This window comes from Aythya ferina (genome assembly GCF_964211825.1).
Source record: "Aythya ferina genome assembly, chromosome: 1".
Classification (NCBI taxonomy): domain Eukaryota; kingdom Metazoa; phylum Chordata; class Aves; order Anseriformes; family Anatidae; genus Aythya; species Aythya ferina.
This window is the reverse complement of record NC_140296.1, coordinates 28099308-28122395: the sequence shown is the minus strand read 5'-3', so window position 1 is coordinate 28122395 and position 23088 is coordinate 28099308. Positions and strand designations below refer to the sequence as shown.

The following is a 23088-nucleotide window of genomic DNA, read 5'->3' as shown; positions in this document are numbered from 1 at the left end:
ACTGGAACAGCAGAGCTAAGGGGTTGCGTAATGGCATGGTATGACTTCAGCAGAGTTAGGGCTGTAAGAACAACAAAGATTTTGTTACCTTTGAAATCCAGAGCCAGACTTCAGCAACGAAGTACACATGCATCATCTGCCTGTAATCTCTCAACACTTATTCATTCACCTAGACCGATTTCACTGCTGGCTAAAATCATTGTTTTATCCTTAGAGCAGCAGTTCAAGCTCTGGTGTTTGGTACCATGAGTTTTGAGGGCACTGCACAGAAGATGGAATGAAAACAGACATTTTACTAACATTTCCTTCATTGCATTGCAGCAATGGTATTACTAAAAAGATCTCGAACTCCTGTTTTCAAAGCAGACAGACCTTTTACATTTTTCCTGAGACAAGCTAATACAGGTATGTATGCTGTCTAATGCAGTAGCAGGATCATTCACAAGTAGCACTGAAATCACTTAAAAGTTTGTTGTACATAAAGCAACGTTCTTCAGCCTAGGAAATGTTAATAACCATGAAAATAGCAGGTTTAGATTTTCAAGTATACACAAATAATAGTTTTATTTGTTTTAAAAATGGTAGTCAAAGTACAGAACTCAAATTCCCTTCTTCCATTTATAAGAGCCTAAATAGCCTTTCCACAACTATTATAGACACCAGAAATATCTTACTGAAGATCTTGAATGCCCCAGCACAGGAGACAGACCTCCACAGGGCAACTCAAATCATAAATTGGCTGGATCAGTATCTCAAGTTAAAATTTAGATCCTCCCCGTAAACGAAACTTGCTCATGCCTACACAGCACAAAGCAAAATAGACTTCTGATTGTAGACACCAGGCTTTCAGGGCCTGAAATTCCCTGTTTTAATTCCTTCCTTAGTTTGAAAGGCTATAGAAGTTCAGAAGTTCTGCAGACTAACAACCTTTTACCCAGCTACAGCTCAGAATACACAGAAACAAAACTTCCCTTGTATCATAAATATCAACACCTTAAATAAATATCAACACCTTAAAGGAGATTAGACCCCTCACTGCTTCACATCCTCATGAAACACTCGAGTTATAAAAAGCCATAGATATTTATTGTAAGTAATTTGGAAACTGAGACCTCAGCCCTGCAAAAAAATTTAACTTATATATTAATTTTTACAAATAATTACCAAAAAACACGTTTTCTTCTGCAAATGGCAACTTTCTCACTAAAAAACTTCCCCCAAACAAAAAAAAAAAACGCAGAATATACCTGAAAACCTGAAGCATCACCGTGCTTTTTTGGTTTCTGCGTCAGACTCTCTCCTTTCAACTGTTGAGTTATTTAAACTACCCCAGATTCTCTGCCAAAGGAGAACACCATAAGGCCAGTTGACAGTAACAAATAATTTTTACACACCTTTAGCATGTCCTTGCTCCTCTGCACTCTCAGGCCAACTCCAACAACCCTTACCCTTCCTTTCCATGCAGGAAATTTGCACCTTAGGTCTCTTCCTACAAAATCCTTTAAACCACCACATTTCTCTTATAATTCAGGTCGGTCACTCCTGTTCAGATTTTCAGGGAACACACAACCATTCTTAGGGCCCAGTAACACACTGCTTGGGGCCTGCCAAAAAACTGAAGGGAATCATTTTCCCTACCTGCTTATAAGAAACCAATGATGTTCCCTTAGAGTGTGAATACATGTGCAATTAACAGCCTTAAAAACTTTAAGAACCAAAATACAATTATTAAAGACTAAAGCACACTAATTTATAAATGCTTTGACAATCATTACTGTGTAGCGAATAAACATCTATTCTAGCCTAGCAGATGTGGAATTAAAAAAAGGCACTAAAAAAGGAAATCTGATCTATGAAACCTGAGCTGCAGTCAGATCAAACAGGGATTTGGGCGAATAAATTTGCTGTTTACAGTGTATGGTAAATTGTATAAGAAGCAAATCAGATTGTAACAGGATCCTTACATGAAACACTACGTACCCTCCAATCAGCTCAAAATCAGAAGTGCATTTATGTAGTTTAAGCTTTTTAATGAAGAAAGAAAATTGAGAACATTCAGGTGTTTTGTTTAGACTTCGTGAATGAAGCTTTTCCAAGGGGAAAATGGGAAAGGGTTCTACTTTTCTGTTCAAAGGTGATTCTTTAGTCAATGCTTTGGGCAAGTTTCTGGTTTGGGCACATTTCTAGGTTACTATTTAGAAAGGCCTTTGTTTTTAGTATGGAAATTTTTAAATTATTCTATTACTCTATTAAAAAGGCAAGCATACAACTTATGTATGGAACAACTGAATGTGCAATTGCAACAAATGATCACAAATCTGCTAGTTCCATGCTTAATTTGTACTTAATTGTACTTAAACTGTACTATGCTTTTTGAAAACCTGGTCCCAAACACTGAAATTTCAATATTATTTTCATTTACAGGTTCAGTACTCTTTATAGGAAGAATTACAAATCCTTCATAATAAATGCTAGTCAATTACACTGTTTTCTGTTCTTTCTATGGTGAACCTTCCTTCAATGAAATTAAAGGCTACATTATGCATATATTTAATAAAATTGTTTAAAACAACACTTGCAAGGAAAAGAGCAAGTCTGCCACCTGATTACTTCATACACACCACAGAAAGCTGCTGTCTAGGAATCATTAGCACCACAACTGCAAAGACTGTAGGCATATACACATTTGAGGAAAAGCTGAACAGATTTTGCCACCTAAACATTTAATAATCTGAGCCACAGCTTCTGATCAACTTCATCATGCTAGCAGGTAACTGACTGAAGTCAACCTTGATACCGAACAGATCGAGCTATCTGAAAGCATCCCCCAGGAAGGCCAGGTTTTCAAGCACAGCTTTATTTCTCTTTCCTGAGGTCTTGAGAACAAAACTGAAGTTCAGTCTAGTCCCAGACTTCGCTATACTCTAGCTGAGATAGGTAGCAAGCAAGCAGCAAAAAGCTGTGAAAAGTTGAGTTGTTCCAAAACTGACAGAAGGGCAGGTAGGAAGTAGATATATCACTGAATCAGTAACAAAAAAATATTACTACCAAAAAGGTAGTAATACCTACTTCCACCATCTTTTTCTTTTTAAACGAACACACCATAGAACACATTCCTGAAGAACACAAAATGAAGCTAACGATATATTGAAAAATAGCTTTTTCAGCACCCTATTAAAAGCTAAGATATAGTGTTTTAGTACAAGTCATCAACTGATTACACGATGCATCAGAAACCCCTGCCCATAAAGATTTTAGGTGAAGATCACAATCCAACTCTTCAGAAAAGTGCTGCTCCCATTGAGTCAAAGCTTTCCAGAAGTTAGCAAAGATGAAAGACAGGACCAATAAAGTATTCAGTAATAACTTGTGTCCAAGATTGCTGGACTGGTTCCATTTATAAACACACGAAAGCTTCTGACACAGAAGTGTGCAGAATTCCTCAGAAGCTACTGACCTCTGCTTTTCTACCCTGTATCTTCATAAAATTGTCATTGATGTCAATGCACATACAGTACATAAGTTTGTCACTCTATTCACTAAACAGTAAAGCATGAAGTACACAACGCTAAGATCATCATCCTACCATAGTCGTGACTGTTTTGCTTTTCTTTCGTTCTGATTATGTTCTGATTAAGAACAGAATATCCAATGATACAAAACTGCTCATCGTTCAGTATCACACCAACAATAAGGCACTGTGAAAGGAAGGCAGAAGGAACCATTCCAAGTAAAAAATGTACTCAGTCCTACACAAAGATTAAAATAGAGCTTTTATTGATGGAATAACAAAAGTGCTTTTCTTAAATATTTTTCAAAATACATTTATACAACTTACAATAATATATCCAAAATAACTGTATATACAAAACATTACCTTGTTTTATGTATGTGCTTTTTTTTTCTGAAAATTACAAAGCAACTTTTTGGCAAAGTTCAACCTTAAGAGGTGATAATTTTGAAGGTTGGATTAAGAAAATAGAACCTGAGGGAAAGTGACACTTAAGTCCATGACAAGCAAGGAGTTCTCCATTTAAATAAAAATGTTTTCGTGATATTTTTCACATTACAAAAATAACAGAAATGAAGAAAAAAGATGATGGATACTTTTCTCATCATTTTATAGAGCAGCTTCTCATTCTTTCCGATACAGAACTTGAGATAAGAGTGCATGTCAAAAATGAATGCAAGTAAGGACAGCAGTGCCCTGCTGTGGCTTTCTCTTGGGTGCAGTTCCTTAGCTGCTGTTGATATGGTTGACCTGATTGGATCTGCGATGGATTTCTTCCAGGAAACTCTCTAGCTGTTCTATCAACATTCGTTTTTTAAACCTGCATTTAAAACAAAGCATAATGAATACACATGGTAGTAAACAAAACATTGTTCCCAAACTTTTACTGGACCCTGGAATCTTAAGTAATTATTTTAGGTACATTGCATGATGACATTACATATATTGCTGTCTCCTCAAGTTCTGTTAAGCTACTAACTTGCTTTCAATTTAGTGAGAGAATATAAAACTAGGGTTACTCGAGTCTATTCTAGCATGTTGTTGAACATCACTCAGCCTTCGGAAAGCCAGGAGAAATTCTGAAGTGGTCACTATTTCCATCAGTAAACTTCTTAAGTACAGAAATAAAATATATCCCAAAACTACAATCCTAAAGCTAGCAACAGCTTTTAGGGATTATTTGCACACCTTCACAAAAGCCAAGTGATTTTGGTACTGGTGGAGAAATAGCCATTATACACTGCAGAGCAGGTATCAAGAAAATACAAATGAAGTTTAAGAAACTAAAGAGAATACAGATTTACTCCATACCTGGAATCTCTGCACTTCTATTCCTTATTGACTACAGAAATATGGACAGCAGACCATTTTGGGCTTGAACCCACTGCAGCATTACTGTCCATCGCTGTTTCCAGAGAACCCTAACCCCTGCAACGTTTCTGCATCTGAGAAGTAATTCTGACTGACACTTTGGCAGCTGTACACATGCTCTGTGACAAGCAGCAATGCAAAGATCACACACTTTCTCAACTCAGCACTTTTCCGAACTGTACTCAAGAGTTCAGTCCTATGGTCTTATAAGACTATGATCCCAGTCAGGCCCCCCAGTCCATGTTCATGGCTCACTTATAAGTCCCAGTAACTCCAAATAAATCCCACACCAAGTACTGATTCCCCTCCATTCTTCACCACTCTTTTCATACCTGATCCCTGCTTCTTGAAAAGTACCAGCCCAGAAAATAAGTATCTACTCCTTTTCATTTGCTCTAATAGAAGCCAAATGATTTAAGCTAATAACGAGGTGTTTTACTATAATACATCTTAGTGAAAATTCAGCATGCTTATATTCTGTGAGTAATGTTACTTTTCAGAATACCGTTAAGTACATTTGAAGCAGGATACATTTCTTAGAAAATTAAAGTCTAATGGAAGGTAGGAAAAATATATTAACTGCTATCACAATACATCAAAACCCTGTGCCAACAGTAGTAACTATGTCAAGTCCCACAGTACATCTCACAAGCTTCTTATCCAAATGCTGAACACCACAGGAACAAGTTTTCAAGGCAAAAGAACTTTTCATCATATCAAATGACACTGATTAATACAATTAAATATTGACTCTTACTTATTTAACTGTCCAACCTGCTAAGAAAATCAGTATTCCTAGTAAAACTTCCTAGGGTAATTGTAGTTATTGAGCACTAAGGTTATTATTTCAAAACTGTTTGTATTAATTCTTTCTAGTGCTTTTATTACAAGTTGGTATTTCTTAGCATTTTGCCTAGGTACACACTTTATGCTTTGTTATGTAATTAACAGTTCAAAGCTCTCAGTTTGTAGAATAAATAAAAGGGAATTGAATTTCTGATACTGAGAATTGTCAATTTGAAGAATTTTCATTCATGTTTTCCTGTCAGCTTGTGCTAGACTATTGGGCAAGGTGCTAGATAGTCTTATCTAGGCTCCCTTTTCTCACAAAAGGTTGGAACTATTTTTCAAGGTCCTTTTGAACCTAGGCTGTTTTACGATTCTATGTTTTTATTTAGCAGAAAGTGAAAAACTTCTTTCTGGTAGGGCCATAAATGGCTTGCTATGCCAACTCCAGAAATATTCAAGACCTCTCTAGCCAACTTTTTCCATCAGCATATACAAAAAACTGTTGGCTATGTTGACAGATAGGATTTAGTTCTGGTGCATCTAACAGCAACATTCAACTACTGCCAAGCCTTGTAGGGAAAAAGTCAGCTCAAGTTAACTAGAATACAGAAGCAGTGCAACAGAAGTAAGAATTACAGATCTCAAGAGCCACATTCAGGGGCACAAATACTCCAAACCCACTAATGACTGCCAAAGATTACAGGAGCAATAATATTATATGGATTTGCTGAGATAGTGAGGAAGTATGTACAATCTACAGGCTAAGGAACAACTTTGACAGGTGATAAAGACAGATCAAGCAAAAGCATGATAATAACAATTGTTGCTACAGGGAGAGCACGACCTATCTGACCAACTATGCTGGCAGTAGAAGGCTAGAGGAGCCATATGAACCACATCCTATGGTCAGCATACCTTTACCTCGCAGCATGGTTTTATGCTAAAATCACTTTTATTTCATAATGAATTTTGATCAATAATGCCATAGGAAAAAAGCTGACTTCAACAAAAAAACAAAATCAACTATTCACCGAAGTAAACCTTAAAGTTATATTTACAGTTGAAAAGATGTTGGAATTTCTTTTAAATCTAACAGTCCTGGTTCCAGTCAGCATTACATTTCTCTTTTCCTTTCTGAGTAGTCACGTAGTAGGCTAGGCAAGTAGTCTGAAGATGATGTAAGAACAAGTGTCACTGGATTAACAACATTTTAAAACCCCAGCAAACCCTACCTCTGTCTGCCGCTGTGGAAATAGGACTTACTTCAGAAGGAAATAAATCTGAAGAGCAAACATGTTTACGGAGCAAACCTGAATCTCAAAAACTATTTTTAGAACAGGATTTTGAGTTGAAGCAGAATAATGAATTTAAACTGTTTCTGAAAGCTTAGTTCTCAGTAAAATGCAGTACCTCCAGTTCTTCAAATTAGTAGTACACCCATACCTGAGCTCTGGAAGTTGACTGATTTTTTTAATTACCATTGTGCACCTTAGCAGTTAAAGCTAAGCTAAAACTGAAGATGTGATGTGAGGCAAAAAGGTGAGCTTGAGCAAAAAAACACATCAGGAAAGTTACCTATTTCTGTGTTTTTTCCCCCCCCTCTAGGAGATTACTTGCAATGCAAAGCTCTGTGTGGGAAGTTTCAAACAATTGCATGGTTGTCAAGCAGCTATGAATAGCAGTACACGATGGTGTCATTTTACAGGATTAATACAATTCAGTTACCTACCTTGAAGCTTCTTTAATAACATTTTGCAAAAATATCAGACGGGTTTGTAAGCTTCCTTGTACATGTTTCAGTAAAAAGAAGATTCTTTCATACTCTTGAAAAAATAAGAGCAAAAACAGTTTAAGAGATACCAGGCAGATACCTGTTGCAACATTTCCCTTCATGTGAGCAAAACGCAACATATTTCGTTCAGCTTTCATAACCTTTTAGGATATATCACCTAACAACCAGTCTCATAACAATGTACTGCTTTATCAATATTAACATTAGCAAATGCAGGATACTGGGAGTTCAGGATATTACTGGAGCATCTAACGTGCTAATCTTAATACCAAGAACATAAAAACCATGACTTCCATAAACACTGATATAGAAAGATACAGCAATGTTTTAATCACTCATCCACGCAGTTTTTAATCAATGTTTTAAAAACAAATCTTTAAATTTGTCTTGTGATTTAGGATTTTTCTAAATAGTGATCTAATATTAATTCTTTGTCTAGCTCTCAGGTCAATCATCTGATTAAGATATTTGGTATACTTACTCCTTCCTGGTTTTCGGATTTCTTTCATAATTTGTGCTCTTAGCTCTATGTTAATCTCTGTGGAACTCCTGCAGTGCACTGCTTTTTTCCCTTTACTGGGTGAAGACATTGGCAAGTTTTCCTCAGTACTTTGTTCTTTACTATCCAATTCCTCATGATTCTCCAAAAATCCATCAACGTTCAAGTTATTCCCTAAATGTTCGTGGCCTACATCCTCTGTATGAGCTGCTGGTCGATCCAATGAATTGAATGGAGAAGAGGACATTGAGAACTCTGAATCCATGGTATTTGGGAAAACATCCGATGAAAGTGGGTCTATAACATGATTCTCCACCACATCATCCATTGCAATCTCATTATTAGTTTCTGACACTAAAAAAAAAAAAAAACAGATTACACTTGCAAATTTTGCACTCTTTATGATCTGATAGAGGTCAGTGAGCATATTGAATATTGATTAAATTATTGGAAAGCTATGCTCCAGCTTGTATAGTCTACCATATATGCTATAGTCTACCATACATGCCAGACATACGAAAACATTTGTGGGTTATACCAGTAAGCACATCAGTTTATCCCCTGGTAATTAATGGCTTAGATCACAAGTATACTCTTCACATGAGAAAGGAAATCACTACATGTACTATCAAAAAGAAAAATGTAAAATGTACTTTTGACATGTTTCTCTTTTCCCATTAAAAGTGAACTGACAAATTTACTGTAGTGCTGAATAGTGAGCAGGACTGTTGCACAGCACCTCAACTCCACACTAAAGGAATTGAATTCACCCCATTGCAGTGAAATTCAAAGTGACTTCATGCAGTGATACTTTCAAAGCATCCGAATTCCCAGGAAAAGGAAGAACATTCTACTGTTTACACTGTCTCCTCATTTAATTCAGGAAATTCACTGTTTATACTGGAAAGTTCCTATGAGAGAGACTTCTGTTTGAAGGGCTACATTAACTCTTTGTAATTAGTCCCTGGTGCACACTTAAACACTTCATTTTCAAAAATTGCCGTATTTGGGAAATCAGCCAATGGTACTCTCACATAAACAAGCTTTTTCTGCATAAATAAAAACTGAACTCTCTAAAAACAAAGATTCACTTACTTTTGTGAATAGGAATGGGTTTAACAAGGTCAGGCTGTGCTTGTGTGGTTGGTATCGGTGGCCCCTTTCCTCCAATGTGGTTATTCACAACTGGAGGAGTCTGTGGTCGACCTCTGAGCAGGGGTGACATACACCGACGTCTTTTTGGAATCCCTTGCATATTTGGTTCTCCAGGTCTTTTATGTTTATTCTGAGGTCCTGATACAAATTCATCTGCTTCATCTATCATCATTCCCTGTATTGAATGGGTAGAATAAACTTTAAACCAGAAACACATAATATAAAGCATAGTGAAAGCTTTGATGTTTTAACTATGTTTACCATGTATATGGCAACGTACAACATGCCATTGTGTATTGACTTAAGTGTCAACCAAAATAACAGGAGGAAAAAGGTAAGAGGGCTGTCAAACTTCTCATAATTGCAGAACGAAAAAAATAAATATTTAAGGAAAAATATTTAAATTATATTCACGATTTAGTGAAGTCCAAGACAGATTTGGATGAGAGGGAAAGGCCATGCTCTGCAAGATACTTCATTTATACAACAGCTTGAAGGCACAATGCTGGTTTCTAATAAAGACAGTCCTCCATACAGCAATGTTGACGGAAAAACATTTGAGGAACTTTCTTATGGATAGTGCTTTTCCGCACACTTGGAAGCACTTTTCCTATGCACGTTCTTTGAATGGCCAAATCAGCAGACAAACACAACAACACAATTTAAGAGCAGCATTATAGAAAAGTCACCTTTTTGTCCAATTTGAATGGATTGCCAAATGTATGGAGCCTTCGTGGTTGATCAGGATCAAGTTCTCGGAGCGGAGAGGGTATCTGTTTTAGATACTCCTGGTAGTTTCCCATTTGTGCTATAGGTACACTGTGAACTTGATCTGTTTCAACAGAAACATTTATTAATATACAATACTGCCCACTTTACAAGAATTTAGCCTATATCCACTTAACTCCAATTTTCAGTCTTTTATCAAATTAACAAAATAGATGTGCAAAACTCACCATTATTCTCACCTAACTGGTATTTACAGCATCAAGTTTTGAGTGTAGAAAGCTTGCTTAAATGAATCAGTATGTGTCTTGAGTTCCATCATGACATGGAAATAGAAATAGTTGTCATGCATGGATTTTAGCTTTCCAGTGTCCCATAGCTTTTCAACGAGGTAGATGGGTAAAAAAGCAATTGCAATAAATTTTATCTAAAACATTACTACAAAGAAAAACTACATTAATGCAAAGTAGTAATGCCAAGCATATAGATTTGAAATACAACTACCTGAATTTAGCTAATCAAAATTTAATTGTTGAAACTAGCTTAACCTTGAAGAAGCACTGATTTTTGACCACTGGAATTGATAAGATTTTAAAATCCATAGGACATGAACAATTCTGATGGATTTAAAGCTGCCAAGCCTTTAGTCAAGTAGAATATATGCTACCAGAAACAGCAGAAAAAATAACATTTTTGATGTGGTTTAACCCCAAACAGCAACTTTGCTTTTCAAACAATATTAGTTATGTATGAAAACATAACATACACTTTCACTTGCACTGCCCTTCCCATTTTCTCCACTTTTTTCATCATCTATGTTAGATACCATAAAGTAGCACCTGAAGACACGGCAGAAAGAGAAAGGAGTAAGAAGTAAGTATGACTAGAGTAAGGAACAAGGTGGGTAAGGAATAAATTGTACTACTGAACTATTCACTGTTGGCCTAAAGGGCAAAAGAATCACACCAGTAGCACCCAGTAAGATGGCTTGCCTTTCCACTGTTCACAATGCACTTATTGTATGGAGAAAGATCATATGTTCAGAACTGTCCTGAGTTTGTTTGGATTTATCATGAAGGTTGGGGAAAAAAGATGCACTAAGAATCCTAAGCAAATGACCAGGTATTCTCTGGATAGACTAAAGGACAGACCAGTGAATTTATCTTCTCTATCCTTAACTATTTTTCTTCCATTAAGTTATTTAAGGAAAAAAAGGAGATCATGGCAACAGACACCTACTAAGTTTTTAAGAACTGATTTTTTTTTTTTTTTTTTTACAGTTTTCATTTTTTAGTACAAGCCATATCACAGGTAGGCAAAAAAAAGTTATCTAACCTTCATCTTGTCCTTTGAGGAGCTTCCGAGTACTCTTCAGTAAATTAGATCTCATTCGTGTTAACTGATCCAAAAGATTTCTTCTAGGTATGTCATAAGCATTTCTAAAAGTCTGAGGTTTCAAATCCTGCGGTTTCAGCAAATAAAGTTTCAATTAATACAATGTATGAAACAATATCTAGCATTTCAATGGTAGTATATTGAAAATAACAACATTACACACAGTGGTGCTTACCTTATTCAGCAAAGCTATTTGGAACCCAGCATACTCCTTCATATTGAGGTCTAGAGGTCTATGAGGAATTTCCCCAGTAATCCCCTGTAGCAGATGTTGAAAATCGTTCCTATGTGCCATAGACAGGTTGTGTGATCTGCTTCTGACCTTAATTCCAGTCTCTTGCGCTACCTTTTTGCCTACAGAGCCAATGACTCTATCGGACTCTATTTTGGCCTTAATTTGAAATAAATAAATAAATAAAATTGACAATATGCTCTTAAAAGGATTAGTCAGACTTATTCATTTTAAATTCCTACCTAGAAGATTCAACAATGTGCTAATACACTATGACGACCATAACCAGGATGAGTGCTTAAGGAGTGCTTAATACAAAACCACTTAATGTTTACTACAATTTCAAATATAGTGAACAGTTTGTGCCTAGTTCTTCTGCATATTTCTCCTCTGCTGCCCATGATGGTATCTAAGCACCAATATGCATGCAATGCTTTTATTTTCACAGAAAGCCATAATTTGACTAGCAACTCTCAGCAAATCTATCTGCACTCAAACTTCCCTCTGCTGTAAGAGCTAAACACTAACTCTCAAAAGACCAATTCTCCCACAACTATAGTTGTGATCTGTCATACAATGGTATCAACTTCCTAAACACTCAATACAGATAGTCATAATAAGTAAGAAATGAAATACATAATGCCCAATCCTGTTTGACTAGACAGACCTGACCCCCAATATTACATTAGATTTGTACCAAAATTAAACATGTTCATAAATGCCAACTCTTTGGCAGAATACAACTGAACAAAGAACTAGAAGTAATTTGGTAATACATCTGCCAATGCTTTTTCATTTTCACAAATGTATAGATTACTTAAAATCCGAATATGTATTTAAGAATACTTCTGTCTCTACTGGCAGAGTTTTTTCAGAAGTTAGAAAAGCTTTAAGAGCAATTTGCAGTGTACATCACTGAACTTTAGAAATGTAAAAAGGCTAAGTTGAGAGATTAGCTCACTTAGCAAAAATACTAAGCAATGTGACCATGATTTCCTAAAATATACTCTAGACTTTACTCTAGACTTCAAGAAGCTTGCATCCTCCTTCAAATAACACTTCATATCAACGTTTTAAGAAAGTGTTTCCATAAATACTTGTTAGCTGGGTTAGAAGTACTTGCACTACTATTTCTTACAGTTTCAAGCCTATTGCATTCTTTTATTCTTGAACAAGAAAGCTTAACGTGCACATTTCAACAAATTAAAAGTGGAGGTAGCAAGACTGAAATGCTTTAGCTGGTGCAGGGGACCACCAGCACTATTCTGTATAGTCAACAGCTTTATAATTTTCAAAAGGTCACTTGCCACTTCTGTCTGTCCTATTTGAGATTCTGAATTCTGTCAGTTTACTTTATATTGACTGAACACTTCCCATTTCACAAGACACTGATTCAGATGCACCTAATATAAAACCCTATTTTCAGAAAAATGCTACAACAGCTTTACAATCTAAGGTAAGACAACATGTTTTCTTTTGGACAAAAGTATAATACTAACTATACATGTAAAAATGTTCCTTAAGTATAAAAAGTAATTTGTACCTCCACACCTATCTTTATAGTCCAGTCTATAAAAGTCTGTTTAAATGCTTTCCTTCAATTTACAAAACCAAAATATTTTGCTAGTTGCTTAGGGAACGCATTAACTTGATCTTTCTGCTTTTTTCCTTCAAAGCCATTGAACTTGAATATTTTAAGATTATCCTGATATTACAAGTTTTTACTGCTCTTTTGCTTCAACATTACCTGCTGACTCAACTTTTTGAGATATGAAATGACACTGTAACTAAGTCCATATTCCACATTGTCAGCTATAAGGTTTGGTGCTCCCATCATTCTCACAGCTTTCTTCAAAGGCTGAAACATGGAATATATTGCAGAGTCATATTTAACTTTACAAAAGTTATATACATATTTCAACTAACTATATCCATTTCATACAGAACCTGAAGTCCTTAAAGACAGAAAATAAAAGCTTTTCATGGCAGGGTTTTGCTTATAAGCATCACTGCACGTAAAAAAATTAGCCATTCTCTCAAATGAATATACATTCTACTTGAAATAGGAAGAAAACACCCATAAGCAGAAAGATAACTATAGTTGCATAATAAAATAGAAACACAAACACAGTAAGTCATCTTACCCCAAGATAATAAGGAGGCATTGTCTTCAAATAGCTTTCAAATGACTGCAGCCATTTTAACGTTGGCTTTGCCTTGTGCACTTTAAACAAGTCATCTGATGGTTATAGAAATAGAGACAAAATGGAATATGTCTATACATGTTTTTCTAACAGAAGAAATGCTCAAGAGAATGTTAATTCCTCAACTCTTGAATACACTGTTTTAACATATATATGCAATTAAATATGAACAAGAGATTAAAATTGCAGCCAAAAGATGGAACTTGACAAATTATTTTATCAAATTGAACTGATGACAACACAGACTGTGGAAAATAGCTACTGAAACAGTAAAAGAAGACTACAACATATCTGAAAGAATGACGATTACATTCTTCTTATACTCTGGATGCAATTCAGTGTCACTGAACTATTTACTAGTGAAATGAGTTAACAATATAATACATTGTTCAACATTCTAGATTTCTACAGGTATGTGACTAATACTGTCATTTGGAGTCATCTGTTTGGATCAGATCAATTTTTCAGTTCTCTACTAAAGGATTTCATGAATTGGTATTTACCTAGCAGTGGAAGGAGGACTGGATAATTGTAAGGCATCACAAATAAATTCACACAATTCAGCGCTGTACTAGCTTTCAAGTAACCAAAAGGATGACCAAGTTCACTGTATTTTGCACTATTGCTCACATATACCTGCAATAAAGCACATTATATGTAAATCCAAAATATTGTGTTTAAATTTTGCATCATATTTTGATTCTAGAAAAAGTTTATGAAAAACATCTTTCTATAGATAAATTCATTTAAGCGTATATTCTACTTGCCTGCCAGCAGGTCTGAGGAGATTTCCTTTCCAGGATAAACTGGGTCAGTGGTGAAGGCTCTAACTCGTATTTATCAAAAGGCAGTTTGTCAATGACCATTGGTTCACAGTCAGTGCAGGAGAATTTCACCACAGGATGAGATGTGCGGGGTGGCTAAATATAAACATTCTGCTGTTAATGAGTCTGCACAACAACTAAAATTTAATCCTACTATAACTAAGGTAATACAGATTCTTTGAAAACAGTCATTTAAGGAGCCTATTCAATACAGTATTCATACTTATTGTTAATAAGCCCTAAAAGCTCAATTTATGGCATCAGCACTGTCTTAAAAACTGATGGAAGTTAATTTTCTAAATACGTAGTCATTTTAGGAAGTCAAAAACAGTAATATTTACTGCATATACACAAACTTTACAAATGGAAATAAATCCTTGTGTGGACAAAAATAATCTTCAATGTTACCCTGGGGCATGCCCGCTTTTATTCACTGTAGAAGTGAGCATTGCAATTTCTCATTTGCTGACTTCCTTTAACATTACATTTCCTAGAAAAAATTTACATTCAAAATTTTAAACCTGATTGAGAACAATTTATATAATATGAAAACAAGTTTTACAAGAACTCACATTTCAACTGCAACAGTGAAAACCTATTCCAGTTCAATTTAAATTTATCAATCACAGGGAAGAGGCTGTGATTGATGAAAATATAGTTTAAGCATAAACTGATAATATTTGAAGTTTCTTTTGCTTAAAGCAAAAGAGCCTGTTTTAAATTAGGAAAATTGGAACTATATGCCTACTCTTGAAGGGTTTTCAGAAGAGAAACTTAAGCTTTTAATACTTACCTTTAACCTCCTTTAAGCCCAATTGGGAAGCCTCCTTCCACTTAGTCTCATTACAAGAAAGCAACTAATACATAAGATGAGCTAGGGAAATGGGGTTTCTTGAACCTTCCTACCACCTCACCTTGAAAGTAATTTTTCTACAAACCTACAAGCTCTAGCCTCCTCCTTTTAGGATAAGCCACACAACATTATCTGCCCACAGAGCTGCTCTTGCCTTGAGTGTCTCCACTCTGAGGAAGGTGTACTGTCCAAGTGCACACAAAACAGGAGGCCCAACCAACTGAAGGAACTGCAATTCTCTTCAAAGAAGATGCCTCCAATAAATAGTTGTGGTGGAGTTTCTGACCAAGCCATGAAGCAGTTATACTAGGAATAAGAAGGCTGCAAGAGAAGTTGAATGCTAAGACTTCAGAAGTCCAACAAGTTTTGTCTGGACAGCAGATTTTTTTTTTTAATTTTTAACCCCAGCAGTGGGAGCAGCCATTTAAATGGTGTACCAATAGAATTATTAGCAGACTTTCACACACATTTAAGAAAGCCTTGATAGTACTGTCTACATTATACGGAACAGTTGTTAAGGTAGGACTGTTTTTGATAACTCCACTGTGGAGCAGGGGACAAAAAGAAAAATAACCACAAATTGTTAAGTCGATGTTGTAACTCTTGGCTAAGTTTTAACACTATATTTTCAGTAAAGACAAAAATACAAGTCTTGGAACTATCAGCAAATGTAACTCCCCCACATTACGTAATGAAGTTTGTGAAATTCCAATTGACATTAACAGAAATTTATCTGCATGTGCAGTAATTCAGTGGTTGTGCAGTTATGAGAACTATACTTGCTGCAAGTGAGGCAAATATTTTCTTATCTTTCACAGTTTAGGTGAGTTACAATTTGCAATTTTTTAACATCAACTTTTCAGTGGATTTAGAGCTGTAACTCTTCACTTGGTAAGATCTGTTTTAGTAATCTCAAGACCAACAGCAGCAGACAAATTCTAAAGACTCTACACAGTGAAATGATGCAGATACACCATTGATAACTACAAGGAATACACAGGGTAGTTCTCCTACAAATCAGCTTTTCAATACCCAACGGACAATGGCTTTTTGCTTTTTAAATGACTATAGGAGATTTACTTTTATTCACACAATAGTTTGATTTGTAGTTAAGAACAGCATCTGTATCTTTCACTGAATGTGGCTATAGATGCCAGCAATACCCAAGTCTATAAACATGACTTATGTATATATGTAAACATGACTTTTACACTTGTATCACTCTGGAACAACCTGTATTTCAAAGGACTCATTTTTTCGAGGGATATACAGCTCAAGAAAAGCTCAATGAGTTTGCTAGTCAAACTACTTTCAGATCAAATAAGTGAAAAATCATGATAGGCAGGGAACAATTCCACTTTAATGATTTTCAAAGATAAGCAGAAAATACAAAAATACTTTATACTAGAGATTAGCTTTCATATCCAACAGAAGTCATCAGCATACTCTCATGAAAAAAGAGCAATGACAATAATTCTACAGGCAGTATTTTAGGAAAAAACAAGTTTCTCTACTTGGGATTAGTTAAAAGTATAGTCCTACCAAACAACAGTAGATGAAGTTGCATTCAATTGATGCTGTGCATATAGAACTATCACAACAATTCAGAACTTGGAAGATCATACTATGTTCTGTTAACACTGTCAGGTAATAAAATTTTGTAGTCCATTATCAAAATGCCACCTTATTTCTGGTTTTATATGTTAAGAGTTCAAACAGAAAAGCTACGTGATATACAACCAGTTTCTTTATACTTCAAACTGAACACCATGTTATCTCAGATTACTTATGAACAAATAACTGCTCACAGTGACATTGTCTTAGTTCACACAGCTTTTATGGTGCCCCCAATGGAGTATATCTCTCAAGACTTCTTTTTAAAGTAATTAAATAGGAACTCTTGGAATATTTGCGCATGCACAAACCTTTTACTTCATCTAACTTCAGTACTTACCAGCGTTGGAGAATTTTGATCTGGCCAGAAGGATTCAGGAACAGGCCAATGACCTATAGGAACCCCAGTTTTAGGGTTTGGTCTGACATAAATAAGTTTGTGACAGCTGTGCCAAGGTTGGGGTCCAAAGGGCCTAGCTATTTCCACCTGTCCATCTACAAAAGAAAAAGGCTTTATAAGTCAAGATAGTGTTAAAGCTCAAAAAGCATTAAGCAACTTCCGTGAAGAGTTCAAGAACTACAATCCCAGGGAAGCTTTTACTTTAGTTAATATTATTTCTACGAATGTGATAATTGTTAACAAGCATTTCTGCAAAAAGATAGAAACGATGAGAAACCAAATAAGCACCAGATGTCTACACTATCAGAATTGAGAACCAAATATCTCAAGTCCTTCATAATAATGTCTTTCTCCCATTGTTATTCCCAGATAACCTTCAAATCTCCATGCTTATAGACAGTATTTAACGCACACAGCTAAGACAGCTGAGCTAACTTCTTACTGCAAAGCAGGATTACAAAGTCTCACAAAAACATGTTTCTCCCAGAAACATCCTAAAAGGGTCCTAGGTTTTCATTTAGAATGAAAAGTTAAGGATACAAAATCATAATTGCTATTTTAAATCTTAGTGTGCACTTTACTATGTTAAGCGAAGAGATAAGCATAAAAACACAGTATTTTCAACATCAAGCTATTTGCATTTCTAGGTGGTAGCAAACTATTGCTTAAAACCCATGAACTCATTTTTATACACTTGAAGAGAATAACTGCATTTAAGATTACCTCAGTAACACTACCAAATGTAGAGGTTTTATAGTGTCTAATAGCTATATTGCCAGTATTTTGAAAGAAATTACAAACATGGTAAAACCTTTTTGTAGCGATGTCTTTTAAATTGCTAGTTTTCCTTTTGTTTTGACAGCTCTTAACATTAACTTCACTAAACTATATTGACAGTTATCACTGCTGTTTGCTAACAGTATAAAAATTTCAAGTACCATCCATTGGTGAGGGATCTGGTCCAGCTTTTTCAAAATTTATTACCACTCCACTTTGCACTTTTTGCACCAATGATTCGAGACACTGATTCAGCATTCTTGGAGAGCATACACAGTATGATCGACCTAGAATGAAACAGCCAAGGTTAAGGTTGCTCAGTGTTGCTGCCCTTATTTTCAGTTAAATCATTCAAAAACTGTTGCCTTGCCACATCCAATGACACCTGTATGGATTACTGATCTAAAGCATCTATGAAACATCCTCTTTAAGCACCAAGGCAGCCTAACAAAGCAGTGGCAGTGTTACATGCATCTCATCTGAAACGTTTGGGTTTTAGCCCCATAATGACATTATCTCAAATTCTTGGTTGGATTCATGGAAAATGGGCTCCCCCTTGTGACAGACAACACTCAACTGTCCACAGATCTCAACACGCCAGTTGGGATAACCTGCATTAGTCAGAAAGTAGTTGAATCAGATCCTTTTGGAATGCTTTTTAAAATCAGTTTGCTTAATTTCAACCCCAACCCTCCAATGCAAGGAAGAATCATTACGCTTTTAGTATTTTATGCAATCTAAGCCTTTTACAAAGGAATTATAGAACTAATGCCTGAGTTTGATCTTGAGTATCATTTCAGAGATTAAGAATACAAGTTATGATGGTGAGAGAAGTATCAATTTTGCAGAATTCTGCATTTTGCAGTGCAGAAATTCTGCATTGCATTCTCTGAAAACAAAGCATTTCCCTCACTTCTGGCTTACTTATAGTACGGTTATGCTAAATTTCTGGCATACTCTAAAACGGACTCAATTGTTACAATTTCTAATATCAATTGAAATGCACTGGGAAAAAAAATAAGTTCTCTGGTAATAAACTCATAAAGAAAATAAATTCATGCTTTTCCAAAACAGGTTACATTAAATTATCTATAGCTTTAATGCAGTAAACATCATGAGATTTATTATAACTGAGTTTTTAATAGTTACACCACCACACATACCTGATTAATAAAGCTAAGTTCAATTCATTTCCAAAAGCACTGTTTTATCAAAGGAAGCCAAGACACCTACCTCCTGTGACTTCACACATCGGTGTGATTGCAGAATCATCCACTGGTACCCCTGTCATCTGCTCTGATTCTGGTGATGTGATACCAGGCAAACGAAGAACTAAAGCGAACAACCTCTGATCCCATCGAAAGGGTTCCTTAGTCAACTCACTTCCAGGAAGAGGGGAATTGAGAGGTAAGTGGAGCTAAAAAGGAATTTAAATCTGTGAATACATTGCTTAAAAAAACCTACATAGTTATGGCAATTCACTTTATTTAAACACACCTGTAACCTTTCACAGATTTGTCATTTTTCTTCAGCTACCATACATTAGAAGTGGAGACATTGTTATTTAATCAACACTTCAAACATATTTCAGGGCAACACAATGCCTAAACTTGAGAACTACAAACAAAATATGAACAAACACCTTTTATACTAATATAAGCTTCAGAACCTACAGGATATTTTCCTTAGAATTTCAGCAGTAACAACTGCTTTACTGCAGCAGTCTCTTGTTCAAATAATGTTCTGCAAAATAGGCCCATTCTCAGCTCAGTCTTTTCTTGGATTCTTGGAGATAAAAAAGGCACAACCAAATGAAAAGGTAATTTTAATTTAAGACTCCTGCAGAAGAAATCTATCTCAGGTACAATTGCTCAAAGAGATCCAGCTGCCATGATCATCTGCTTCAAATAACACAGCTCCAACAAGCAAACTAATGCAGTGGTTACATTACAGCATAAGAAAGCACAGATTTTAGGTAAGTTGGGCATATCCCAGAATTAAACTCATGCCTCTGTTCTCTAAACAAACAAAAAAAAACAAACATTAAAATCAACACTGAAATGTAAAATGTGTTCTCACTTTTACTTAATCAATAACAGCTACAGCTATCTATACAAGAATTGCCTGCCATGTGCCATTGTGTTGCCTCTTTCTGGGAAGAGCTACATAAATTTTAGTTTAAAATATTACAGATGCCATGCAGGGACATAAAACACACGGGGGTATTTCACTTTCCTTTAATTCCCAGAAGAAATAGCAAATATTCAAAAGCTTCTGGCTTTAAACGTAGCGCACTAAAGATAGAGGAACGGTCAGGGCATTATTTATTAGCCACCAACAGCCACAGAGACCAACAGAACATTAAAATTCCTAGGGCTACCTGTAGAATTATAACTACTTAAATAAAATCAGTGCTTTAGCTTCTCAGGAACCAAACGTTTAGAAGATTGTAGTCTCTGCTTTTGCATACAGATTTTTCCCCACTGATCTGTGTGAACAAAGTTTATCAAAACACTGAACTCTAGAAACCCTGTACACATGTAGATATACTGGGCTTATAACAAGTAACTACAAGTTTCAGGAAAAAAAATGATAAACCCCTGGCAGATGATACCATTGTCAGTACAAGTAAAACCCTTGTTTTTAAATCTGGAGTACTGCAGCCATAAAGACAGGACAAAGTCCCCAAGTAATGACACAAATGGTAGCAACAGTTCTATTACTTGGCTAAATTCAGAGGTTAGGCACAACAGCAGAAACTCAAAAATGGCTTCTAGGATGAAACTTTCTCACACAGCATTCAAAAATTTCAAATCTAAATCTTATCTGTGCCAGCAAAGGAAACCATTTTTGATGCAAAACTTGATGCAAGTTCACAAAAACACACTTTTCAGTTCGTAGTGGCTGGTTAACAAGTTTGCGACAATTTGTTTTTAAAGGAGGTGAAGCCTCAGCTATTCCTATTTACGTAACTGCAAGCATCTCATATTGGGAAAAATACACGTCTTTGTGCTTGAAAAATAATTAGTTTATGCAGTCTCAGACCCAGGATCAAATATGACAGTCACTCATAACATGTGAGCAACATTCAGAACATTTTGGACTTCTTGGTACACCTGATGCTCCCTCCTGAATGCGTTTTTGCTGATGCAAGCAGACAGCACATGAGAAGAGCAACATTTTCACCAAATGTTTCACAAAGTTTTTCCAAAGGCACTTGTCTATGTACATGGTTTATTACTAATCGATATGCATGTCTCTCCACTTTTTGAACAAGCAGCCTCCAATGCCTGTCTGGCAAAGGTAACTTGGTAAAAAGAACAGCCACATAGTTCATAAACAACCAGTCTCGATCCTGACTGTAAGACGATCCAATTGCAAGCACCATGCCGTCATCATCTGGAGCTATTTAGGAGTGAGCCAACAGGCAATACTTAGAGGCTCTGCAAAGCACATTTCATCTACAAAACATACCTGTGTTGCAGCACTGTACCTCTCCAGCAGCACACACATTATAAGGATCCCATCAGACCCTGCCCCAGTGCTATTCTGAGTTCATTTCATCTCAACCTACAAAACCTTCCTCATCCAGTTATAGTGAGTTTTTCTTGATGGGATTTTATAGAGAAGTTACAGATTCAAACCAGGCCTCAATCTCCACCTGATAGTAACTCGATCTTTCCACACTGTTTTTTGTTTGAAAACTGGCACTGTATTACTGTAGCAACCACATACCTAACAGAAAATAAGATGAGCCTAGAAACATACAACTCGCCTTTTATTTTTCTTTCCCCACCAATTTCACATCTTTTCCTCTGCCTTGTCTTTCACATTGGTTGTTGAGCTTAAGATAGAATGAACAAGTGAAAAGGAAGTCATCTACCAGCAGTGGTCTTCAAGATGTTACATATGTAAAGTCACATGAGAGCCCTCACAATTCAATGCTAGAGAACAGATTTGTTTTGAGACAAAACTTATTTGTAAGAGCATGCACAAGACCTACCATTCCCAATTGCCATAATGCTACAATAAGACAGCAGCATGTGCCTTATGGCCCTCTTCCGTCTTCAAATTTACTGAAATGTACAGGAATCTAGTGGAAGAGGTTAGAGGTCAACCTCTAACATGACAATATGATAAAGAAGATTTACTATTGGTGAGCAGACCTTTTGTTTGAGCAAATTTATTATTGGTGAGCTGATCTTTTGTCTGAGCACTCGTCTCTACACAGTCGTGCAGCACAGCCTGAAATCCTCAAAAAATAGAGGACCTCTAGGTTAAATAAAAAGTAAATCACCATTAGAGAACTGTGCAGTGACATTGTAGCTGGTGAAAAGAGTGCAAAGCACTCTTGGCAATGACTGAACAGAGCCTCATGTTACAAGGAACAGCACTAGTGCTGCTTAAGCTTTAGCACACAGGTAACTACAGGCAGCCGCATCATACTGAAACTGATAAAAGGTCGCTACATGAGTAAGTACTTCAAAATAAGTGTATCAACAGCCAACCTCTGTCTTTTATTTCTGTTTTTCCTAGATATGTATCTGCAAGTAGACTTTCTGAAGAGTCTTACAAGGCACATACAACTTTCCAAGCAAATGCAGCATCTTTAGAGGACACAAGGACTAAGGACAGACAACATGATTCAAGCCCAGCTGAGAAAGTGATCCCTTCACCGACTCTCTACTTCAGATCTTTAGGAAATGAGTGCTCTTATTGTTTTCTATGCAATCATTTGCAGTTACAAAACAGACAAAACCACAAATCGTTCTTCCAGAGGAAATAGTTTCAGGTCACAGAGACACCAAGCCAACAGACAAACCATGTTAATGACACGATTGACTTTGCCATCCTGATAACTAAGCTGGTAGTTGCACAGCATTCACAAGTCAGGAGCTCCAGGACTCAGTGCCAAATACTGTGATCCTGGAAACTGCTAACAGGAA

At 36.1% G+C, this 23088-nt stretch overlaps 2 protein-coding genes across 5 annotated transcripts in view; one reads left to right on the top strand and one right to left on the bottom strand.

Annotated features, from left to right (window-relative positions):
• Nucleotides 1–2482, top strand: part of LOC311430255 (protein FAM124A-like) — a 76379-nt gene extending 73897 nt beyond the window's left edge. For all 3 annotated transcript variants that reach the window (XM_084506797.1, XM_084506795.1, XM_084506796.1), the window contains 2 exons: nucleotides 322–405; nucleotides 2425–2482. In XM_084506797.1, the coding sequence (XP_084362923.1) occupies nucleotides 322–405; nucleotides 2425–2465 (125 nt within the window). In that variant the 3' untranslated portion in view covers nucleotides 2466–2482. The remainder of the gene's footprint in view (nucleotides 1–321; nucleotides 406–2424) is intronic.
• Nucleotides 2483–3756: 1274 nt separating this feature from the next.
• Nucleotides 3757–23088, bottom strand: part of INTS6 (integrator complex subunit 6) — a 42648-nt gene continuing 23316 nt past the window's right edge. Inside the window, exons 5-18 of one of the 2 annotated variants that reach the window (XM_084506176.1) lie at nucleotides 19376–19559; nucleotides 18304–18429; nucleotides 17306–17460; nucleotides 14442–14594; nucleotides 14178–14310; nucleotides 13615–13709; nucleotides 13218–13328; nucleotides 11414–11629; nucleotides 11179–11305; nucleotides 9807–9949; nucleotides 9058–9292; nucleotides 7945–8316; nucleotides 7401–7494; nucleotides 3757–4331 (exon numbers count right to left, since the gene is read on the bottom strand). In XM_084506176.1, the coding sequence (XP_084362302.1) occupies nucleotides 4238–4331; nucleotides 7401–7494; nucleotides 7945–8316; nucleotides 9058–9292; nucleotides 9807–9949; nucleotides 11179–11305; nucleotides 11414–11629; nucleotides 13218–13328; nucleotides 13615–13709; nucleotides 14178–14310; nucleotides 14442–14594; nucleotides 17306–17460; nucleotides 18304–18429; nucleotides 19376–19559 (2238 nt within the window). In that variant the 3' untranslated portion in view covers nucleotides 3757–4237. The remainder of the gene's footprint in view (nucleotides 4332–7400; nucleotides 7495–7944; nucleotides 8317–9057; nucleotides 9293–9806; nucleotides 9950–11178; nucleotides 11306–11413; nucleotides 11630–13217; nucleotides 13329–13614; nucleotides 13710–14177; nucleotides 14311–14441; nucleotides 14595–17305; nucleotides 17461–18303; nucleotides 18430–19375; nucleotides 19560–23088) is intronic. The other variant, XM_084506177.1, reaches the window with a different exon arrangement.